Below are 21,308 nucleotides of genomic sequence, written 5' to 3' on the forward strand. Positions count from 1 at the left end.
CTGGGTCACATTTGAGATAAACCTGTGGCTGTGTACTGAGTCCCTTTTGAATCCCCGATAGTAATATTTAGGTTGGACCCATTTCAAGGGTTGGGGTTGGAAGGGGGGGGGGGGGGGGGCACTGGGTACCCGTGATTACAGGGGGGGGGGGATTGCCAGCTGGATTTCATGTCTAATTGGGGGGGGAAGGGGGGAGAGGGGGGGGGTGGTCCTGGGGAGGGTGGTGGGGGTGGTGGGGGGGGGGGGCAGTGGGGAGAGGGGGGGGGCGGAGGGGAGAGGGGGGAAAGGGGGGATGGACGGAAGGGGGAGGGGGGGAGAGGGGGGCGGAGGGGGGAGGAGGGGGTGGGGGGGAGAGGGGGGAGCGGGTGAGGGGGAGGAGAGGGGGGCGGGGGGATAGGGGGGAGGAGGGATAGGGGGAGGGGGGGGTGGAGGGGAGAGGGGGTGAAGAGGGGGGGGTGGAGTGGAGAGGGGGTGAAGAGGGGGGGGGTGGAGGGGAGGGGTGGTGGAGAGGGGGGGGAGGGGAGAGGGGGGGGAGGAGGGGGAAAGGGGGGGGGGTGGAAGTGGTCTGGGGGAGGGAGGAAGAGAGAGGGGGGAGGGGGGGATGGCGAGGGAAGGGAGGGGGAGGGGGAGGAATCCACAGTTTGTATGGCAGACTACCAGTGGGGACATTTATATTGGTGCAGCTGCTGCCTTATGTATAGTCCACGACGTGTGTATGTGAGTACAAATTGGGTCAACATTGTGCAGGTTACAATGAGTCTCTCTGAGACCAGTGGCTCTGGTTAGAGCTTCTTTGGGCTCATTCTGTGCTCAGTCTGCTGGTTGGCGCCGTCCTAGTTGGCGGTGGGTTCCAGGATTATTGAGTTTAAGAGCGTTCTCTTTTGGGCTAGTATGGAATGGCTGGGAAAGGGGTAAGGGAAGCAGAGGGGGGGGACGGGGAGGGGTTAGGGAAGCTAGGGGGCAGGGAAACAGGGGGGTGGGGATGAGGAGGGGAAAATGCTAGGGAGCGAGTGGAGGGAGGGTGAGCAGGGAATAGAAGGGTTAGGATGGGGTAGGGGCAGCTTTATTAATAACTCCTACTAACTTTAAACTTTAAACCTTTTAGGGATGAAGGTAAGCACTTGTCATTTTTTGTTGCCGTGCGCATGTCTGGTCTGGAGTGTATTTGTGGGGGCTCAGAGGTCACCAGCGTAGACAGGTTTTATTCCCGTATGCTGAGAGGCCCCACTCGTAGCAAAAATGTACTTACAGTTTTCTGTTGGTGGAGGGGGGGCCCGATCTCGTGCCTGAGGTGGATCAGGCTGCAAGCTTTGTGAGTGACCAAGCACTCTGGGTCGCCGGCTGTTGCAGGCCAGGGATTAATGAGGGGGGGGGGGGGCGGCACAGGCAAGGGAAACCGTGGAGGGTTTCCATCCGTCTGATCTCCATAAATGAGTCCTTTCCCTCCCCCACCCACGATGCCCAGCCCCTCCCCCCCACCCAAAGGGTCGCTTTACTGCGACTCAGCTGGTAAGCTTTGTGCCGGTCCCATGGTTGGCTCCTCCTGGACACGTGATCGGCGCTCTGTGCTGGTCATTCTGGATCCACAGTCGGTCTCCTCGGCTCGCAATTCCAGGCGGGGATGGCGCCCTCTTCTGGTTTGTGCCGTGTGTTCCTCGTTGTGCTGCTCCAGGGTTGTTCCAGCTTCTGTGCAGGGAGCTTGCGTGAGGGACCTCATGCGGTGCAACGTGACAGTGCAGTACTCGAACTGGGAAAGCAGAAAGGTTTGTTTTTAAGGTTTTATTTTCTGTTTCTGCAGCCTGCCAGGCGCTCGGATGCCCTTACTGCAGGACCTTCGTTCTCTTGGTCTTGGTTATCCTGTGGGTCAGCGCTCCACGATGGAGGGGGGGATAGTCCCACTGCCTTTGCCATTCTTGTCATCTCCGTGGGGTGTCTGACAATGTGAGTCCTTCCATTCCTGACGACGATCAGTTTAAATGGAAACCCCCATTTATACTTAATCTCGTTTTCTCTGAGGAGGGTGGTCAGGGGTTTAAGCTCCATTCTTTTATTAATGGTTTGTTTAGCTAGATCATTGTAAATCTGTAGGTTGTCGTCGCGGTATACAAGGGGGTTAGCCTTCCTGCAGGCTGACATCAACCTCTCTTTGGTGAGATAACGATGCAGCCTGACTATGGTGTCTCTGGATTTGTGCGGGTCATCTGATCTGGGCCCAAGGGCACGATGGGTTCTGTCCATCTCGAGGTCCCTCGGGTCCAGGTCTGCACATAGCGTTGTGAAGAGCCCACGGAGGTATGCCTGGAGTTGATCTGGCATGATTGTCTCAGGGATACCGCGGATCCTCAGGTTTTGCCTTCTCTCACGGTTTTCTTGATCTTCCAGGCTATCTTTTAAGAAGTTGATCTCCCTGCCCAGTCTGTATAGTTCATTATCAGTGGTCGTTTGCGTTTGGAGGGAATCCTCCATTTTCGTTTCCAGCGCCGTCGTTCTCTCCGCGAGACCCGCTATCTCCTGCCTCAATTCCGTGACGGCTGCTTTCAGGTCTCGTTGGATAGAGACATGTAGCTCATCCAGCATGCCTGACATCAGGTCACGCATAAATTCTCTCGTGGGGAGAGACTCCGGGGTTTGCGCTGGCTCTCTCTGCTCCTTAGCCGCGGCCTGCTGTTTAGGGCCTCGTGCGGTATTCGGCCCGGCGCCATCTTGATTTTTCGGCGAGGGATCCGCGCTCCGCTGAGACTGCGGGAAGAAATTGATTGCGCCCTGGCCCGGCGTCGCTCTTTGTTTGGTAGTCATCGCGGGGTGCTTATGTGGTAGGAGGTAGTTTTTTTTTTTTTTTTTAGGGTCGAAGGGTGAATTGAAGGGTATTTGTGAGTTTGGTTATATGTTGGGGCCTGTGGAGCTCAGCTCTCACACGTCCATGTTCTTTGGCGTGCCGGACATGCCCCCAAGCCCCCTCATTTCTGAGGTGTCATTTACATATGTACTTTTTTGTATTTCCTTGCTTCTTTTATTTATTTGTTTATTTCAGTTTTTTTGCTTTTTGTTCCCCTCCTCTGGGGGGCCGACCCCTTATTCCTTGATATTTTTGGTCCTCTCCCTCTATTTAGGGCCACCTCAAGAGCTGCACTGGGCCCAGTGGGCTCTTTGTGCTAGATATTGGGACTCAGGAATATAGTTGGAGTGGGGGGAAAGTGTGGTGAAAAAGCCTCTTTATTTATTTGCAGCCCGGCAGTCTGTTGAGAGGCAGCACGATCAGTGGGCTGCACGGTCGGGTGGACCAAGATGGCCGCCAGCCACCTTCAGCAGGGCCGCCCGTCACTCCTATCAGAGCGCCTCCTCTCTCCCCGACCGACAGTCCCACTCGTCGCCTCCGGGGCTCACGAGACCCCCGAATCTCAGGCCAGGACACACTTCTCTCTCCCGTCGGGTAGACTGAGTCAGGCTCGGCGCCTCACATGTCGGACGGCGCCATCTTGTGACTCCGTTTTGGCGGGAGAGCGGGGATGCGTGGCGGTCGTGGGAGAGGGGCTGCTGGTGTTTCCCTCCTTCCTGCACCGAAATCAACTTGCCCCAGTGGCAGCAACTGCCCCTACCTTTTAATTGTGGACACAGTCACTTTTAAGGGGCTCCACTTTAGATGCGCCGCACGATCCCGGCAGCCATCTTGGATTTCCTGATGAGGGGAAGCTGTGCACCAAGAGCGCTCAGACAGCACTTTTTGCCTTGTTAGTCAGGTCCAAGGACCTGGTTTCCTGTGCTGGGAGCTTTGGGCAGTCTTTTAGGGCTTTTTCCCCTGATCTTAGAGGGCTTTTTTGTTTGTTTAGCTTGGTGTATTCTTGGAGCTAGGCAAACCTGTGACCAGCTCGTTCAACCTCCAGGCCACGCCCCCCGTGTATCTGCATTTTAACCCCCTCCTTTTCATTACAACTGCATACTGATAACAGTGGTGCAGCATTATCTATTGCATGGTGTTCATGAATATACCTAACTGACCACTTAAGCAGTTGAGTTATACACAGATCTATAAGAGCAGCTATCTCTATATATAACCCATTTGTTCATTCAGTATTACAAAATATTGTGGCAATACACATCACCATCAAGTGGCATTTAGGCTGACATTAACATACTGCTCCAATAGAGACTTAGTGATTGCATGACTAAAGCCTTTCTAATATAGAAATATAACTGGCACGAACATCTACAGTGCTAGATATCTCCTGGCAGTGGCATTTCCCAATTCAGCCTTACAATTAGGCTATAGGAGTTCGTATACTTTATACTTACCCTTAGATTGCACATTTATTCCAATCCTGTATCCATACCACAATCACTAAATAGTTCTCTCTAGTTACACAGTAGCCTGACCTGATTTTTATCAAGTTATATTAATTTGCGTTGTGAACTTACATTTTAAATACTCTCATTAGCGGCTAATACAGCAGCGTTGTGATATATAAGAACCACTTTTGCTTGTTTATTACTTTATTGGGAGGTGGAAGAACTAGTTACGCTTGATACTATGTAACTCCTCACGTTTACTGTCATTAAGTCTATTGCTGCTTCTGGCGTAACCTGATTTTATGGCAATTTAGTAGCTTGCTTGTTGATATACATTGAGCATACAATAAGTCTAAGATCACCGACAAAGTCGTATTTCTCTACAGACTGACCTGTCCGTATATATTTATTATAGCATTACCATCATACTCCGCTAATTAAATTTCGGTGGTGTTCATTAATACACCACACTGAGTAGGTGAAGGCATTTATTACATGCATAGTGGTGTTAATTTACACGTCGTTAAAATTATATTTGCCTCCATACCTCCCTTTTAAGATAACAACATACTTATTGTCATGGTTAAGCATTATCCATCGTAAGGTCTTTATTAATACACCTAATTGACCACACAATAAGCTGCTTATATACCAACTCATTGGAGCAGCTGTTTACTACAATATCATCATACAGTGACCTAGCAGTATGAAGTTGGTCAGATTTCACCTTTCATTGGCCCTTCTAATCTAATATCGGCACTAACTAGTTGTGTTCAGATTAAGAATATATTATTTAATAGTTTTTTATTTTTTCATTAGTTTCGTGACTATTTGTTATATGTGCTGTCCGTTATGAGTTTTTGTCTTTATTTTAACTCATTTAACCATTAAAGGTTACGTTTTAATACATACATTATACACTCATTTAGGCGAGTGCTGTTACTTAAAGGGTCTTTTTGTACTTGCTTCAGTAAGTATATGCTTCTTTAATGTAGTCAGTCATGTTTTGTATGACCAGATCTCCCCTCCCCCTTTGTCTGCTTGATAATAGACAATTGTGTTGTTGTATATTACATTTGTAAGAGCCCTTTTCTGATCTCTGGAGAAATTCGGTTTATATTTAATGTCTATCGCAGATATATTTCAATTCCTTATTAACCACAAGGGGAACGGTATAGGTGAAATTATCCTTACAGTGAGTGGGATAAGAGACAGATTTCCTCTTCAAATGAATATGAATGATACATGGAGTATTCTGTTAAGTATTGCCTTTTTATGTTCCTGAGGTGTCTTTCATCTCTTTTGTATGTTTTCTCACTCAATATTTTTGGGTTCTTGGGAGACTAACTGTTTCATACTTTTAATATTTTACAAATTGTCACTCCGCTTTATCATCAATGGTTACCCAACACATTGATTCTAATCAGTGGACAATACCGGTGATACTGTACCATTGATCCAAAGTGCCTGGAGTAGTGAGGGAGACAGTGCAAGGGTAAGATAAGTCAGAAATTAGATTAAATAATGGTCAAAGCAGGGTCGCCAACAGATTTTTTGGGACTCAGGACAAACTTGAAGAATGGGGCCTCAGCAAATGTTGCGACACAATCACATCTGTTCTCCCCTCGTTTCTTTCCTTCCTCCCCAGCATGTCTCATTCTCTTCCTTCTTCCAATATCTTTAGATACTTAGATGTAATGCTATTGATAAGAGATCAGAGGTTTAGATATTGTAAGTCCAACACCAACATGAACTTATCCGATACTGAAAAAAATATACAATGCGTGTATAATTTTTCTTTAACGATTAAAAAAAACAAAACAAAAAAACGGTTCCATATCCAGGAAAATTACCTGTCGAGGCAAGAAATTGAAGAGATTGCATGATATGGGCGGGTCGGAACTGCAGGACGAGTGGTTGCTGGGACAAGGATGAGACAAGTAGAGTGCAATCAACACAGAGACAGGAGTTTCCAGAATTATGCATTATTCTGACCATGTACAAGTGCAAAGGTTAGTCCTGGGGAAAGGGCTCTCTTTTGCACAGAGTTCCTAATTAAAGAAGTGTAAGGCAGCAGTGTTGAGGGTCTCAAGGCAGAGAGGGGATTTCAATGGCTGGCGCAGGCAGGTAGTCGGATAGTCAGGCAGGCAGGGACAGGGCAGGCAGAGAGCAAGTGTAGTCAAACAGGTTGGGATCGATGGCAGGCAGAAGAGTAGTCCGAAAAACCAGGGTCAGGGCAGGCAAAAATCAGGAATGTAGATAACATGCGGATGGTCACGCAATAGGTAGGTTAGACAGAACTCGGGACTACTGGACTCAAAGGCAATAGGCACATTCATCTGGCACAGGAAACATGAACTGGCTGGTTTATATAGCAAGCCAGGGTGTGCTGATGAGGCTGATCCAGAGTAGCTGTGAGCATCATCATCATCATCGTGCTGATCTGGCTCGCTGTCAGAGCTGCTACCCCGAGCAGCAAAGGTCGCAAGTCCCACTGGGTCTTACAATAACTTTGATTGCATTAAGGATTTGTTTGTTTTTTCTAGACATTTTTTTTATTTCAAACGTTTTTATTGTTTTTTTGTGGTATCATATCAAGACTTTGAAACAGGAAGAAAAATGTACATGGATTACATCCGAACTATAGAACTATCTTTTTTGATATTTAAATATATATTTTGGACATAAGTTCTTAAGATATTTCAATAAAGCCAACATAAACTCCATCTTAACTTTAGAACGTTTAAATACTTCTGGGCCTCCAATCGGAGGCAGCTACCTTCAAAGTCTTTCAGTGCTTTATTACTTGAAAGGGGTGAAAAAGAATAGAGGAAGAGAGAGGGGGGGGAGAGGAAAGGGTAAGAAGGGAGGGGGGGGGGAGGGAGACAAGGGAAGGAGTTCCACCCCTTTATCTCCCCAGCATCGGTTTTGGTATTAGGTTTTACCTTTGGATGAGATATATTCCTGGGCTCTTTTTCTAGTTCTCAGGCCATGCGTCCCATACCTTATAATACTGTTCTGTTTTCTGGCTTAGGAGGGCTGAGAGGAGTTCCATCATTCTAACCTCATTAATTCTGCGGATAACCTTTTGCTTTGATGGGGCTTTCAGTTTTTTCCATGCAGCTGCTATTGAGCAGCGTGCTGCAGTGAGAATGAATGCCGCCAATTTCCTTTGATGGGTCAGGAGTCCTTCTATGGGTTTGGCTAGTAGAAAGGACAGCAGTTCCATCGCTATGTTCTCCCCAGTAACATCTTGGATCAAATTTCTAATCATGTTCCAGAAAATCTGTATCTGGGGACAAAACCACCAGATATGTACCAGATCTCCTTTCTGGCCACATCCTCTCCAGCAGAGGTCAGGTAGGCCGGGGGAGATCTGGCTCTACTCTGGGTTAGGTACCATTGAAATAGTATTTTATATATTTTTTCTTTTATAGTAGTACAAATTGAAGTTTTGGCTGCCGATTCCCAGATATCCTTCCAGTCATCTTTATGTATTTCCATATTAAGGTCATCAGACTATTTTTTCATTATATCTGTGATTGACGGCTACTATTGGCAGTGATATTCCCGAGTAGATCTCCGATATTAGACCCTTCTTATATATACCGCTTGTACATAACTTTTCACATTTTGTTGGTTCTGTAAATTTAGTTTTTTGGGACATAGCTAATATAAAATGTCTGATCTGAAGAAAGCTAAATAGCGGAAAGTAGTGGGGATGGAATTTCTGTTGAAGATCTTGGAATGATATTATTGAGCCTTTTTCTATTAAGTCCGCCACCTTGTGGACATTGGCCTCTTTAAAATGGCCTCTTTAAAATGTTTAAAATCATTAGGAGGCACAACCTAGACATTTTTTTTACTTCACAAGCAATATGCAACAAAGTCAGCATAGAATGGTCTGAGAGAGCACTTTCTGTTATAAATGTTATGCTGTCATTTCGGAAGGAAGTAACGTAGTTTTTTTTTTACCAAAACAGCTAAGAGAAGCTATGCATCAGTTATCTAATACTATAAATGTTATTGAATATTAAACTATGCAATATAAAAAAATATTGGATTTCATGTTAATTGAAGAAAAAAATCTCAGAGGGATTTTGGTTACTTATTTAGTTAAAAAAAACTTTTTTTTGGTGTTGATTTTTTTTTTTAAATAAAATGTTTTATTAGTATTTTAGAAACATAGGGGATACAGAAAATAGAAAAAAAAGGGGGGGGTTGGGGAAGTACCAGTTTTAACAATAAAATCGTTAAATAATCAAATAGTAACAACAACGTACACCACACACAACAATGTCTAAAAGGGAATGAATATCTCTATCCAAACCCATTCATGGGCTCCCCCTTGAGTACCAGGGCTCCCATACCTTGTGAAACTTTGAGTTATGTCGTACATAACTGGGTGTAAGCAAAATTGACCTCACAACGCTTGGTCTTTTGTTACCCCATATAAACTGCATACTCTTATTCTGTAAATCCTTTATATATTTTATTGGGATAGAGACCGAAAGGGTCTGGAAACAATATAGCAATTTCGGGAGAACATTCATCTTAATTGATATAATACGGCTCACCCAAGAAATGTGGTATCCATTCCATTTTAAAAGATCGCGTTTAAGTCTATTGAAAAGTTCTGGGTAGTTATATTTATAAAGAGATTGGTAATTTTTTGTGAGAAAAATCTTCAAATCTTTCAATCTTGATTGATTTTAATGGTAATTGAAATTACATTTAATTAGCTTTACTTCAGTGTCTGATAAGGTTAAATTTAGTGCTTCTGATTTGGCAGAATTTATTTTGTATCCATAAAGAGAACCAAACTCAGAAACCGCTTCTTGTAAATTGGGAAGGGAAGTCAGGGGATTAGAGATCGTCAGAATATAAATCAACAAACAAAGATAGTTTAACATTTTCTGGACCAATTTTAATACCTTGTATATTTGGGTTTTTCCTCATTCCTAAAAGAGGCTCAATCGTTAATGCAAAAAGCAGTGGAGATAATGGACAACCCTGCCTAATAGCATTCCTGAATTTAATTTTTATTTAACTCCCCTCCCAGCATTTTCAAAGAAGCCAATGGGGAATCATATAAGGCCTGGACCCCTTTAAAAAATGGACCAGAAAAAAACAAACTTCTATTGTTCTATCTAGAAAATCCTATTTAATTCTGTCAAATGCTTTTTCAGCATCTAAACGCAATAATATCACTTTAGGTCTAGAAAAAAATTATATAATCTATTATATTAATAATCTTATGCGTATTATCAGAGGCTGGACACTTACTTATGAAAACTAAATGATTATGTATTAGACGGGGAAGAATTGGATTTAGTCTCTTCGCCAATATTTTACAACTAATTTTTAAATCCGTATTAAGGAGAGATATTGGCCTATAGCTGGCGCAACTCATTGAATCTTTAACTTCTTTTAGGAATAACTACTAAATTTGCTTTAAACATTTACATAGGAATCTGGGCACCCTTTAAAAAAAAACAATTGAACAGATATAGAAGATCTGGAGCTAAAATATTTTTTATAATAGATATTTGAAAGCCCGTCCGGGCCTGGGGCTTTTGAGGGTTTCAAACCCTTGATAACCTCTCCTAGTTCCAATACATTTATTTTAGTATTAAGAACCTTCAGATCTTCCATGGACAACTTTGGAACATCACAATCCTGTAAATAACTATTTGTTCTATGGATGTTTTATTGAGATTGGGATCTGAAGAATCTAGATATACCATTTGTTATAATATTTAGAAAACTCCTCAGCAATTTGGAGAGGGTTTTATGTCACATCCACATTATCCCGTTTTATCGCAGAGACTTGCATTTTAGTTCTGACCCCTCTTAATTTACTTGCGAGTAACTAATCTGCTTTATTACCCTTATCATAGTAGGTCTGACGGGTCCACTTTAGAGCCTTTTCTGTATCTTCCATTCTTAAGCTTTGTAATTCATCTCTGGCCTGGCGTAGGAGTTTATAAATCTTCCTGCATGGGCGCTTTTTATGCTCCTGTTCTATCTCATTTATTTTTGTTGTTAACCTTCCGTGGTTGAGATTTGTAATTTTTTTCCTATATGAGGCTATTCAAATAAATTGTCCTTTAATAGAGGCTTTAAAGGCTTCCCAAAGAGTAGTCGGGCTCTCAACTGAACCTTTATTTATCTTGAAATAATCTACCAGCGAGTTCCCTACTGATGCAGCGGCTGTTATTCGAACACATCACAGCGCCGATTTTGAAATCTCTGCTGTTCCCCACGCAGTATGAATGCGGCCAATCGCCCCAGGCACCCGCGAATGTTTTGTTTGAACTTCATGGATTCTGTTACTTCGTTTGCAATAAAATGGATGAATTGTAATGTGTACAGTACTGTGCTACTGTGTCAATTTCATGTTTTTAAAAGTCAGAAAACTAAAATTCGTTTTTCTGCTCTCGCATCTTAGTGCGGGAAAGCTGGAATTCATCCCGCGGTTTAAAAATCGGGATTCCGATGTACATGACGCGTGAAGTGTTTGAATAACGGCCGCTGCATCAGTATATCCTTCTCGATCTCAATCTGATTAAAAAATGAGTCATTCAAATGCCACTGGAAAACCTTGGGCCTAATAAAGGGGGTGTTTCAGAACGACTGCTACCGGGCGTGGTCTGACCATGTTATAGGACCTATATTTGTCTGAGCGACTTGATCTAAAAGTGTAACGAGCGCTCACGGCAAACATGACGGGACTGTAGGCAGAGGTGGGGATATTGACACACCGACCTGAAGCCGCGTAGCGGCGTCCGATCTGCAGGTTTGTTGTCTTGTGGCCGGGTCAGGGTTGGAGAGTGAAAAGCAGGTTAAGGTAAGGCAGAGTGCTTGCGACCAGCACAACGCCACAAGAAGTTTATGCTCAGCCAACTTCCTGGTGGAAGAGGCAGAGTCTAAATAGCAGGAGCGACGAATCAGATGCAGGATCACTCCTGCAGGCAGGAGAGACGCTAGACCCAATCAGGTGACTGGAGCTTGGAGGCAGAGCCGGGTGTCCTGCTAGTACACACGCGCGGGGGAGGGGGCATTGCAGATAGTTGAGCGTGCGGGCAAGTATAGATTTATTTTGTTTACCTAAGCGCTGATCGCGGCTGAGCACGCACACGAGCGCTGTGCGCACCATGTGAGGGGAGACTTGCATATATCTATATATGTAATTCGCCGCCGCAAGCGCCGCCCGCTTAGCGCTAGCGGGGACTTAGCCTTAGAGTTTCTTTTGTCAGCTTCCTAAAACTTTATTTGTTGAATACTTCATTAACTAACTTTTGGTTTAATGATAAGGACTTGTCTATATCGGGGTTCTGGGTCATATTAAAATCTCTGCCTAATATTATATCCCCTGAAGGTGTCTCCCCAATTTCTTCTAATATTGATTTCAGAAATTCAATTTGATGATTAAGAGCATAAAATAGATGACAGGAGCTTGACGGAGGCACCTCCCTGTTAATCTGTGGTGGTACTTGGGGGGAGGGGAGGAAAGAACACGGAAGGGGGGAAAGAATGATAATTGAACAAAAACAACAACAACAACAACAACAAAAAGGTTATGGGAGGGGTGGACCTACTGTCCATCCTAACACCTTTTAGCTACAGTATTGGTCCCTCTCTGGGCCAAAATAAAGGGCTAAAAGAAGCCCAAATGAGGGAGGGGAACAAGCTTTACCTCTTATACTAAATGTGTCTTTTCTTCCTACAAGATTTACTCATGTCTTTAATATTTGGAAATATAAATTTGGTCCCTAGCAAGATGAGTAAAGTAAGTGAAATCTGTTCACCCACAGATATGTAACAAAAATAACGGTCTTTCGAAAATCGTCCTCTTAATTCATTGTTCTCCTCCTGGGCAATCGAGGGGCTTCAGAGAGCAAGTTAAAGAATCGAAGAGGTTGCCGAGAAAGTTCACCGCAGACCACAAACTCTGATCGGTCAACCTCTTCCTGGATCTGACCAGTCTTTAATCGTGAAAACAAGACTGTTTGCTACCTCATGTCTGGAGGGCGGTCTCGGGATCCTCCAAACAGTCCCCTCTTTCTCCTTGTTGTCTCCCAACGATCTTTCGGGCCTTGGGGGTCTCTGCTGTGCGTGAAGTACCAGGGCTTCTAAGAAGGAATCCACCTCTTCTGGGAATCTTAGCGAAACTAGCCTCCCGTCTTTGTTTAGAACTGGACGAAACGGGAAAGCCCGTCTAAAACGAATGTCATTATCTCTGAGGACTGCTGTGATTGGACAGAGGCTTCTTCTTGAAATTGTGGATCTGGAGAGATCTTGCAGTTTTCGAAGTCCAGATATTCTTGATTCCTGCAACCTCTCATTTTCTCCTTTGTGGTGTAATAGTAAAATGACACTATTACGTCTCTGCGAATCTTGGACCTAGAGCTCTTTGTGCTCTGCCCATGTGAAGATCGCTTGTTTGGAGGTAGGGAGCAATTTGGGTAAATAGTTTTGTTAAATAAGGTTGCAAATCTTCCAGATCAATTACTTTTGGGATGTTTTATACCCTGAGGTTTTACCTTCTTTCCAGATTTTCCAAGTTGTCAACATTATCTTTCAGGGTCCTGATTTCGTCGTCATGCCTGAATAACTCGTCTTCCATTGAACCATGGCTCTGTAGGGATTCTTACGAGTTTATTTTCCAGCTGCGTTGTTCTCTGTCAGGGAAGTTATATCCGCTTTAAATTCAGCCACAGCCTTATCCAGAGCAATTTGGAAGACCCCCTGCATCTCATTAAATAACGCTTTCAAAGCTTTTGGGTTGATTTGGGTATTATCTTCTTTTTTTTGGTCTAAATTTGTAACTTTTTTCTCTTGTTGTTGAGGCTGAGCCTGTTGTTCCTGTGTATGCGCGCCTCAGCCCCATCTTTGTTTTCAGTAACTGGGCGATTACTTTTTACAAAAAAAAAAACAGGGCATCTCTGGAGGCTGAAGTATTTTGTCCTCCTTAGTCGGCATCCCTGCTGGTTCCGCTGACCGAGGGAGGACTTTTTAAGGTAAGAATATTTATTTTGGAGGGAGATTTAGTCTGTGATCTTGGCCAAAGAGCTGATCTAGGGATCTTCCATCAGCCTCGCTGCTGCGTGCGCCCCCCTTTTTCTTTTTTTATACAGGTGGTGCATAAGGATTCACAGATTCCCCCTGGATGCCTATTTGCTTTGTGCATTAGGGGAGCCTCTGCAAAAATGTGTGCACCCTCATTGATGCATTTTTGAACCGTCATGTGAAACATTTGTTTTCCTATATCAGGCAGTGTTCTTTCAAAGGTTAATGGTCCAGTGGTCCGTAGGGGCACATCTCTTTACACAAAATATTGAAAGTTTATACTTCAATATCAATCATGAACGTGGCAGTACAATATTTTTTACAGGTGCAAATTGAGAAAAATCCTGGTTACCATGATTTTAATCATTCAATTGTTCCATTTTGCCCTCGCCCATAACTATTTTGGTTTTTAGAGTTGTCATAAATGGAACTTTTTCAGGTTGGGCTAAAGTTGTGAGTGGAGTACCTCAGGGATCGGTACTGGGACCCCTGCTTTTTAAAACTTGCTTATTAGTGACCTTGAGGTTGCCATAGAGAGCAAAGTTTCTATCTTTGCTGATGATGCTAAATTGTGTAAGGTAATAGAATCAGAGCAGGATGTAATTTCTCTCCAGAAGGACTTGGAGAGACTGGAAATGTGGGCAGGTAAATGGCAGATGAGGTTTAATACAGATAAATCTAAGGTTATGCATGTGGGAAACAAGAACAAACAGGCAATTTATAAATTAAATGGGGACACAACGTGGCCTGTTCTGCCGCTTTAATGTGTCGGCACAGCGTTTGTAAAGACGTGGTACAGAAAAATAGGCAAAACTTCTGTATACAAGTAAGGCTGCACATACAAGACAGAAGAAATAAAACCTATCCACATGCCTCCAATACCAAAACGACCTCTTTTGAAGTCTAATGCACAATAACTGAATTGTATTATAATGTAAATTTTATGAAAATATTAATATTGATAAGGACAAATTACACAGGCATGAGTCACTGATGTAAAGTATATTATATAGGGATTATGGTTTTCCGGGGCTCTTTTTGTTCATCAATGGCAATAATTAAACAAAACTGGACAAGTGTGTGAATTTGGTGTTTGACCTGTGTACTTTTTTGGGGGGGGTGGGGTGATTGTCTTTTTTTTTTTTTGTACCTTTAACTCTTAAGCCACTTGTTGCAGCAGCAGCAATAGGCAACAGGTGCTTGGTTTCTTGTTTTGTTATCAAGTAACAGTAAGTACAAAATGATGGGTGTTTTCTTTTTTTACATTTTACTTTTTTGGTTAAAAAACAGAATCCCTAATTATATATAGCATGGCAAACACAAGCAGCATTTAAAGAAGCACTGACACAATCTGAAACAACCCGAGATGAAACAAACACAGACACGGCTCTATTAAGCATACATATTTACTTCATCTATACAGAAATGAGTAGATAAAATTTTAGTTTCACGTTGGTGAAAAAAATCTCTACAAAATGGTTTTTGATAAACAAAACAGCGATCGTCCATATACCTATTTTCCTTTTAAACACCATGAGAGCAAACCGGGTTGAAAAAATAAAGCAGCATATAGCAGAAACTAAATTTTTGCATTATTTTTTATTCTTCACAGTTATTCTAATGTACAGTCTGAAGAGGTAGATTTTCTTTCAACACCTGAGCAGTGAGCTATAAACAGCCAGGTGAAAACCAGGCAAGAAACACAATAGAAATGGGAAAGTGTTGAGCATGTAGAAAATGTTTTAAATTGCATGTAATATTAAAGTACTGTAAAGTATAAGTACTGTATGTTGAAAAGGTATAAAAGTACATATATCTTTTTAATGGAAAAATATGGTCCCTAATCTTGAATAAACTTTAGACATGGTCCCCTTCCTTCAAAACAATACAATGTGAGCTTCACACTGCTCCTGTATACATAATCCATACCAAAGGCTGTTTGTGCTGCTTTTTCTGTGCTCATTTAGTTTTTACTTTGTAGCTCTTGCAAGCTTCACTTTTGACGGGTCTGGAAAAGCTAAGCATGGAAGTTAAATACTGAGGAGTAGCAGAAATGCACTGTGGTATAGTCAGAAACTTGCAACAAATTAAATAACATGTAGAACAGTGTGGAGTAAGTAGCCTACCCAAATTACATAGAGCTTTTTCTTTTAATAGAACACAAAATCAACTGTGGGTTGTTAGTCAGCCAAGCAGTATACAGAGATTAGACCTTCTAGTTAGTGTGTTGTCTAGATGCAGAGATACAGAAGCATAGTAAAAACAAACAGAGAGGACAATGGATCCTACATTTAATGTCACATCTTATCAGCGTAAACTGCATTTAGGCTTAAATCAACAGCTTTTATATCAAAAGCGGAGTTTCATAAAATACTGCCTAGGCAGATCTAAAATGACCAAAACCAGCACCTATACCTACTAAACATGTCTCCAAGCCCCCGCCCCTCCTTTTATGGCATACTCCAATATACCATAACTCAAAGTTAAAATACAAAAGCATTATAATTCAGGAGTTGACTGCTAACCTGTGCTCCTTGTCCCTGCAGAGCAAGCCAAGTTCAACAGGTGAGATGTGTAATGCTGGGAGCACTGATGTCCTGATAAGGTGCTATGCTCAACAGCGTCCAGGAAGCATGAATACCTCTGCTTCTCTGTTGCCTTTAAGCCCTTGAAATCCTGTGTATGAAGTATCTAGTACCACATACCAGATGCCACTAACCTTATACATCCAAAGTGAAGATTCATTCAATCACAGATGCAGTGTATTGCACCAGATCATCAATTAACGATAATTGATGCGAGAGGCAATTAACACTGGATCGGCGCTGGATGAATCTGCCCTTAAGTGTGCTGTATCAAGCCTCATCTCTCAAATCACCTTACATGATCTGCAGGGAAGATATACAACTCAGCCAATTACTATTCTTCTTAGCAAACCCTTAAGCCATAGGATGAAAAGATGCAATTATGTTTTCTTATTTTCTGTTTAGCATGCATGCAACATTAAATAAGCATAACACATAGAGACTTACAAGTATACTTTTGTTAACCAATTAATTTTACACGTGGTCCCTTAACAAGTGCCTTAATTGGTCACTCTGCTTTTATGACAGAGAATAAGAAATGCCCATTGTACACATTCTGCCAATACGCAGTGGGTTGTTAAATTCTGCATACTGTACATTGTAATAATATATGCAGACCGGAAATGAAGGATACTGAATGGCTCAGTGCAGGTATGATTTTTAAAATAATAACAAATTCAAGTCAATGTGGGTTGTTCCATTTAACTATAAAGTGCATCATAGCAAATATTCCTGCCAATCTTGTTTCTGTGCATTTCCATTTACCACACCTGTTGCTAATTAACCCACGAAGAACATGAAGGGGATGAAAGCCCATTAAACAGCCCTACCACACTTAAGTAGCAAACATACGGGTCAAAGGTTTTCCCAAGTGTTCAGAACATTAGGTTATTTAATAGCAGCAACTAGGGCACAACAATGGAGTACTACACAAAACAGGAAGAGTGAGGGCAAGCAGGGTATCTAAATGGGGCTGAGATCTGGGACAAACAAAATAACGACCTGGCGTGTGCGTGCGTAAATAAAAACACATTACCTTAAATGGTACAGTTATTTAAACTTTCATAATTCTAATGCAGTGGTTAGGGTTTTTTTTTTTTTTTTTGCACAGGTCTCATCAGCTGGGATGTTATTTAAACAAAAACAAATTCAATTGCATACAGTTCAAATCCCTTCTCACATGCAACAAATAGAAACAGCGGGGAAACATTTCACACAAATAATTCCAGTATGATTGTGAATGAAACCAAAGCCTAACCTTTTGCTTTTTAGCTTGACCACAGCAGTACTGCTTTGGATTTTGTGAATATTTATAATGGCCCTTTTTACTCGTTTTGGAGGGAAATGCCCTATGAAACCTATAATGACTTATTGAAGGATATTTATACTTTTACTAGTAGTGCAGAGTATATTTGCACATGCTCCCCTTCGGTGCCAGTCTAGAGACTGCTTGTTTTCATTATTAAACAAAGCCGGTAATACAAAAATAACTGTATAAGAATAACCTCAAAATAATTAACTTGTGTAGCAAATGATTTTTCTAAATATATGGTCATTACAATTGGCAGAAATACGTTGTTCGAACCACGGTTAATAAAGCGGATCATACAAATGAGTCCATCAGCTGTGCCATGTACGAGACAACAAAAATGGCAAGTACATAACAGGTACACCCATTAGCAGAATTTCGTTTTTGGATACTCGAACTGCAGCACACTGACCCCTTTTGGATTTCGAGGACAGGCCAGGCTGCCGCAGAACTTGTAGTTTGTCTTGTTGGGGTGAAACAATTGCTGCACGCAGCATTAATTGGTTTTAATCACCAAAATCCTGTAGAGTGGCTCAGATTGTTTTTCACCCTCTGAATTGCAACAAACAAACAAAAAAACACCACTCCTTACCAGTCACGGACAAAGCTGGATAGTTGCATCTACCACTGTAAACCACAAACACACCTAGAGACCAGCTAGGAGCCCAACAACTGTGCAATTTGTATCTGTCCAGATCCACCCCCTTGGGATCATTTGCTGGGGGTGAGAAGGAAGGAGAGAAATCACAGACGGACATCTTGCCGTAGCAATCTACTCTGCCACAATGAATTCTGCAGAGTAACTTTCCCAGGCACGGAGATGATTGCAAGTCTGTATCTGCCAATCGTGGGCCAGCTTGGGAAAGTCATACCTCAAAATTCATTGAGACACTGTGACTTCTAGACCAGGGGTGCGCAAGACTTTTTTTTGGGGGGGGATGGGGGCAGCGTTTAGAGGCCCCACACTGACCGTGAGGCCTCTGTAATTCACTTACCTGGCTTCAGTCCACGGGTCTCCATGGCTACACAGCGTCAAATGACGCGATGTTCCATGACATGGCGTCGTTTGACGCCGCATTAGAGGTAAGGGGGGTGGGCGCGACACAGAGGGAGAGCAGGCACGGGGAGGGGCGCTGCGCAGGTAGTTTGCGCACCCCTGCTCTAGACCATGGCAGGAACAGGAAGGACATTTAAATAAAGCCTCTCCCAACTAGGCCATACTTTGGTTATGCCCATGCGCAAACACTGTACATTTAAAGCGAATGGCAGCACCATGCTACATTAGTTTTGTTTCAAGCACCAAACAATGGAATCACACCACAAGTCGGCCTAGAACCATAATAAGTACCGCGCTACTTTGCATTAATGGACGCTGGACTGTTAATGCCCGCCAATGTTTCATACAAAATCGGAGCTCTCCAAGGAGCTGCGCTTAAAAGCAAAAAGGGACAACTTTTAATTGCGTCTGCCCGTGTGCATTTATTTTTGAGAGACGCCCTTAAACACCAAGTGTTATTTGGAATGCATAGCAGCCCCTCATACACGAGGTGTTATTAGCTTAACATACAAAATATAATTTCATGCCTTTAAGTCATGAGTCGCTCATAGCAACTGGCACATAAATTCAAATGCAAGGCCAGAGGTTTGAGGTCTTCAATGTAGGTGTGATGGGCTTTAGACCCGGCAGTCATTTTGTTCCCCTGTTGTAAGTGCACGTCAGGGATAATAAGCTTTACTTGTATGAAAGGCTTGTGCTCTTTTCAAAACCAACAGGTCGAAATTCAACATTAAGAAGCGACAAACTGAATTACTGTGAACCTTGATGCCTTCGATCTGAAATTTCCACACCACTGCGGCTTATAGGAGTAGTCACTGCTGCTCCAATACGTCTGTAAAAATGATTGCTCATTTGGGAAAAGCGGTTCTGCTATAGTAAACAAGCAAATCTCTAACAGGGGTCATATTCAAACCTGCACAGACTTTAGCTAGGGCAGTATGGCGACTTGTTAATCAACAAATTAATATTTTTGCCAATGTTGAAAGTCAGCCAAGTACTGGCCACTTATATGAAACTATGAAAATCACGTTAAGGCCGGCCCTTTAAGGAGAATTAATTTAAAAAAAATTATTTGATATGAAATGGATTGTGGATTTTAGACATTGATCATATGGCCATCAAGCTCAAAAGGTCCATACTCCATATGCTGTGAATCAGTAAATTACTGTCGCTCGAGAAGTTTAAGCCCCATTTAGGAAAGCAGACAAATCTTCCAAAGCAAGGGGAATATTACTTTACAGCACACTGAATAGAAGGCCAGTTTTGTACCAAATTTGATGGTGATGTAAAACAATAAGTTCTAGAAGCAACCTAGCAATAGCAGACAGATCTAGACATCACAGTAGGTCTGTACCGGCTCCTAAATATTTAAAGTAGGACTTCACAACACAGTTTTAACATTAAGACTTTTAGTGCATTCAACCAAACATGTAGGCCACTACCTGTAGTTTGGGAACTTCAATTTGTCCTAAGGAGAAAGTTTCAAGATGTACAATAGATTGGCACCTCAAAACATTCACTGCTCGCAATCACTAGTGTAACTTTGCGCTGGAAACATTTGTTGAGTAGAGATGCTCAACCCAATCCTGAGGGAATCCCACCCTCACTAGATTATAGCATGGAATGTACATACAAATGAAAAATTGGCTGTATATTCCCAAAAATTGTCTGGCTAATAATAGGTTGAAATGGAGCAACTATGAACAATGCCAAAAAGACACACTATACAAATTCTGCCTCAGTTCTGCTAGAACAATCCTGATGTTTATAAAAAACAGTCTTTGCTTACCAAGTGCAAAACTAAAAAAACACTTTGTACACCATCATACTGAAATGATGCATTACGGACAAAATAATGATTTTAACATTTTCTTCAATGAACAGTTTCTGAAACTTTCAGTAAGTGATGGAAAAAGACAGGGTAATAAATGACTTCTAATCTTCCTTTCTCGTCTCAAACATGTTATTTGACTTGTAACCCCTCCTGACATGCTGTTCTTAATGTGGGTGTTTGGAACATGCACTCTTACTTGTATAACCTGTAAAACTAAGTGGATGCAGAAGTCAAACTGTGGGATGGGACAAAATATATTAGACTATACGACGTTGCTAGGAAGTTACGTACCACATGTAGTCCAGTAGTCCTAAGAAAATACAAATATGGTAGAAAAAGTAAGAAATTTGTCCACCACAAAACAAAATTACCATCAACAATGTTATAATATATTTGTGTGTGTGTATATTGGAGCATAGTATACACCTCCCTTTAATCAACCGAATCCATGCCAGAAGAAGGCCCTGTTAAGAAAGTCTTTTCCACTGGGATTTGTTCCTTTGCTGGATGTTCATGCTGGGGCTGGATTCCCGATTCTCGGACTGTGACTGCTCCCAGCTCACCAGAGGACTCTACTGTGCAGTTTGTCTCTAACGTGTCTCCTGTTGCTGGCACGTCATCCAGTACAGAGACCTGATCTTGAAGAACCTCCACTTTCTTGTTGAGCTCATTCCTCTCAGTCTGAAGGGCCCTGCAGAGCTTCTCCAAGCGCTCCAGTTTGAGCTGCATTGCTTTGTATTCCTTGTCTCGTACAGTTTTCTGGAGTGTTAAAGAGGTGCAAAATTTAGTAGTACCAAAACATTTTGGTTACAGAATAATTTTATCACTATTAAGCACAAGACATCTTTTGATACACCAGAAGCTTGTACATTTGGTAAAAAGCTGGTGTCAACAGACATGATGTTGGGTGGCGAGTAACAGTGATGGTGCCTAAGAATGCTTGAACCTGCATTTGAATATGTAATGGCATTATGTTTTAATGGAAACCAAGTATATCCGAGTTCCTCAAATACCAATGCCTTGCATTCTGGATTACGGACGCTGGGAGAAACAAAGCTTACGAATATAACATCTACAGTTGGATGCTGCCCACCACTGCCCTGAATGTGTTTTGGGGGCTACCATGAAGTTACACAGAGTGGCTATTGGTGCCTAAAATCATATCTG

General features: G+C 42.5%; 1 protein-coding gene across 4 annotated transcripts in view; it reads right to left on the bottom strand.

Moving 5' to 3' along the window:
- Positions 1 to 14,746: 14,746 nt before the first annotated feature.
- TXLNG (taxilin gamma) overlaps positions 14,747 to 21,308 on the bottom strand; it is a 53,150-nt gene continuing 46,588 nt past the window's right edge. For all 4 annotated transcript variants that reach the window (XM_075589818.1, XM_075589819.1, XM_075589821.1 and 1 more), the window contains one exon: positions 14,747 to 20,900. In XM_075589818.1, coding sequence (XP_075445933.1) covers positions 20,574 to 20,900 — 327 coding nt within the window. In that variant the 3' untranslated portion in view covers positions 14,747 to 20,573. The remainder of the gene's footprint in view (positions 20,901 to 21,308) is intronic.

Source organism: Ascaphus truei, chromosome 3 (assembly GCF_040206685.1).
Source record: "Ascaphus truei isolate aAscTru1 chromosome 3, aAscTru1.hap1, whole genome shotgun sequence".
NCBI classification, from domain to species: domain Eukaryota; kingdom Metazoa; phylum Chordata; class Amphibia; order Anura; family Ascaphidae; genus Ascaphus; species Ascaphus truei.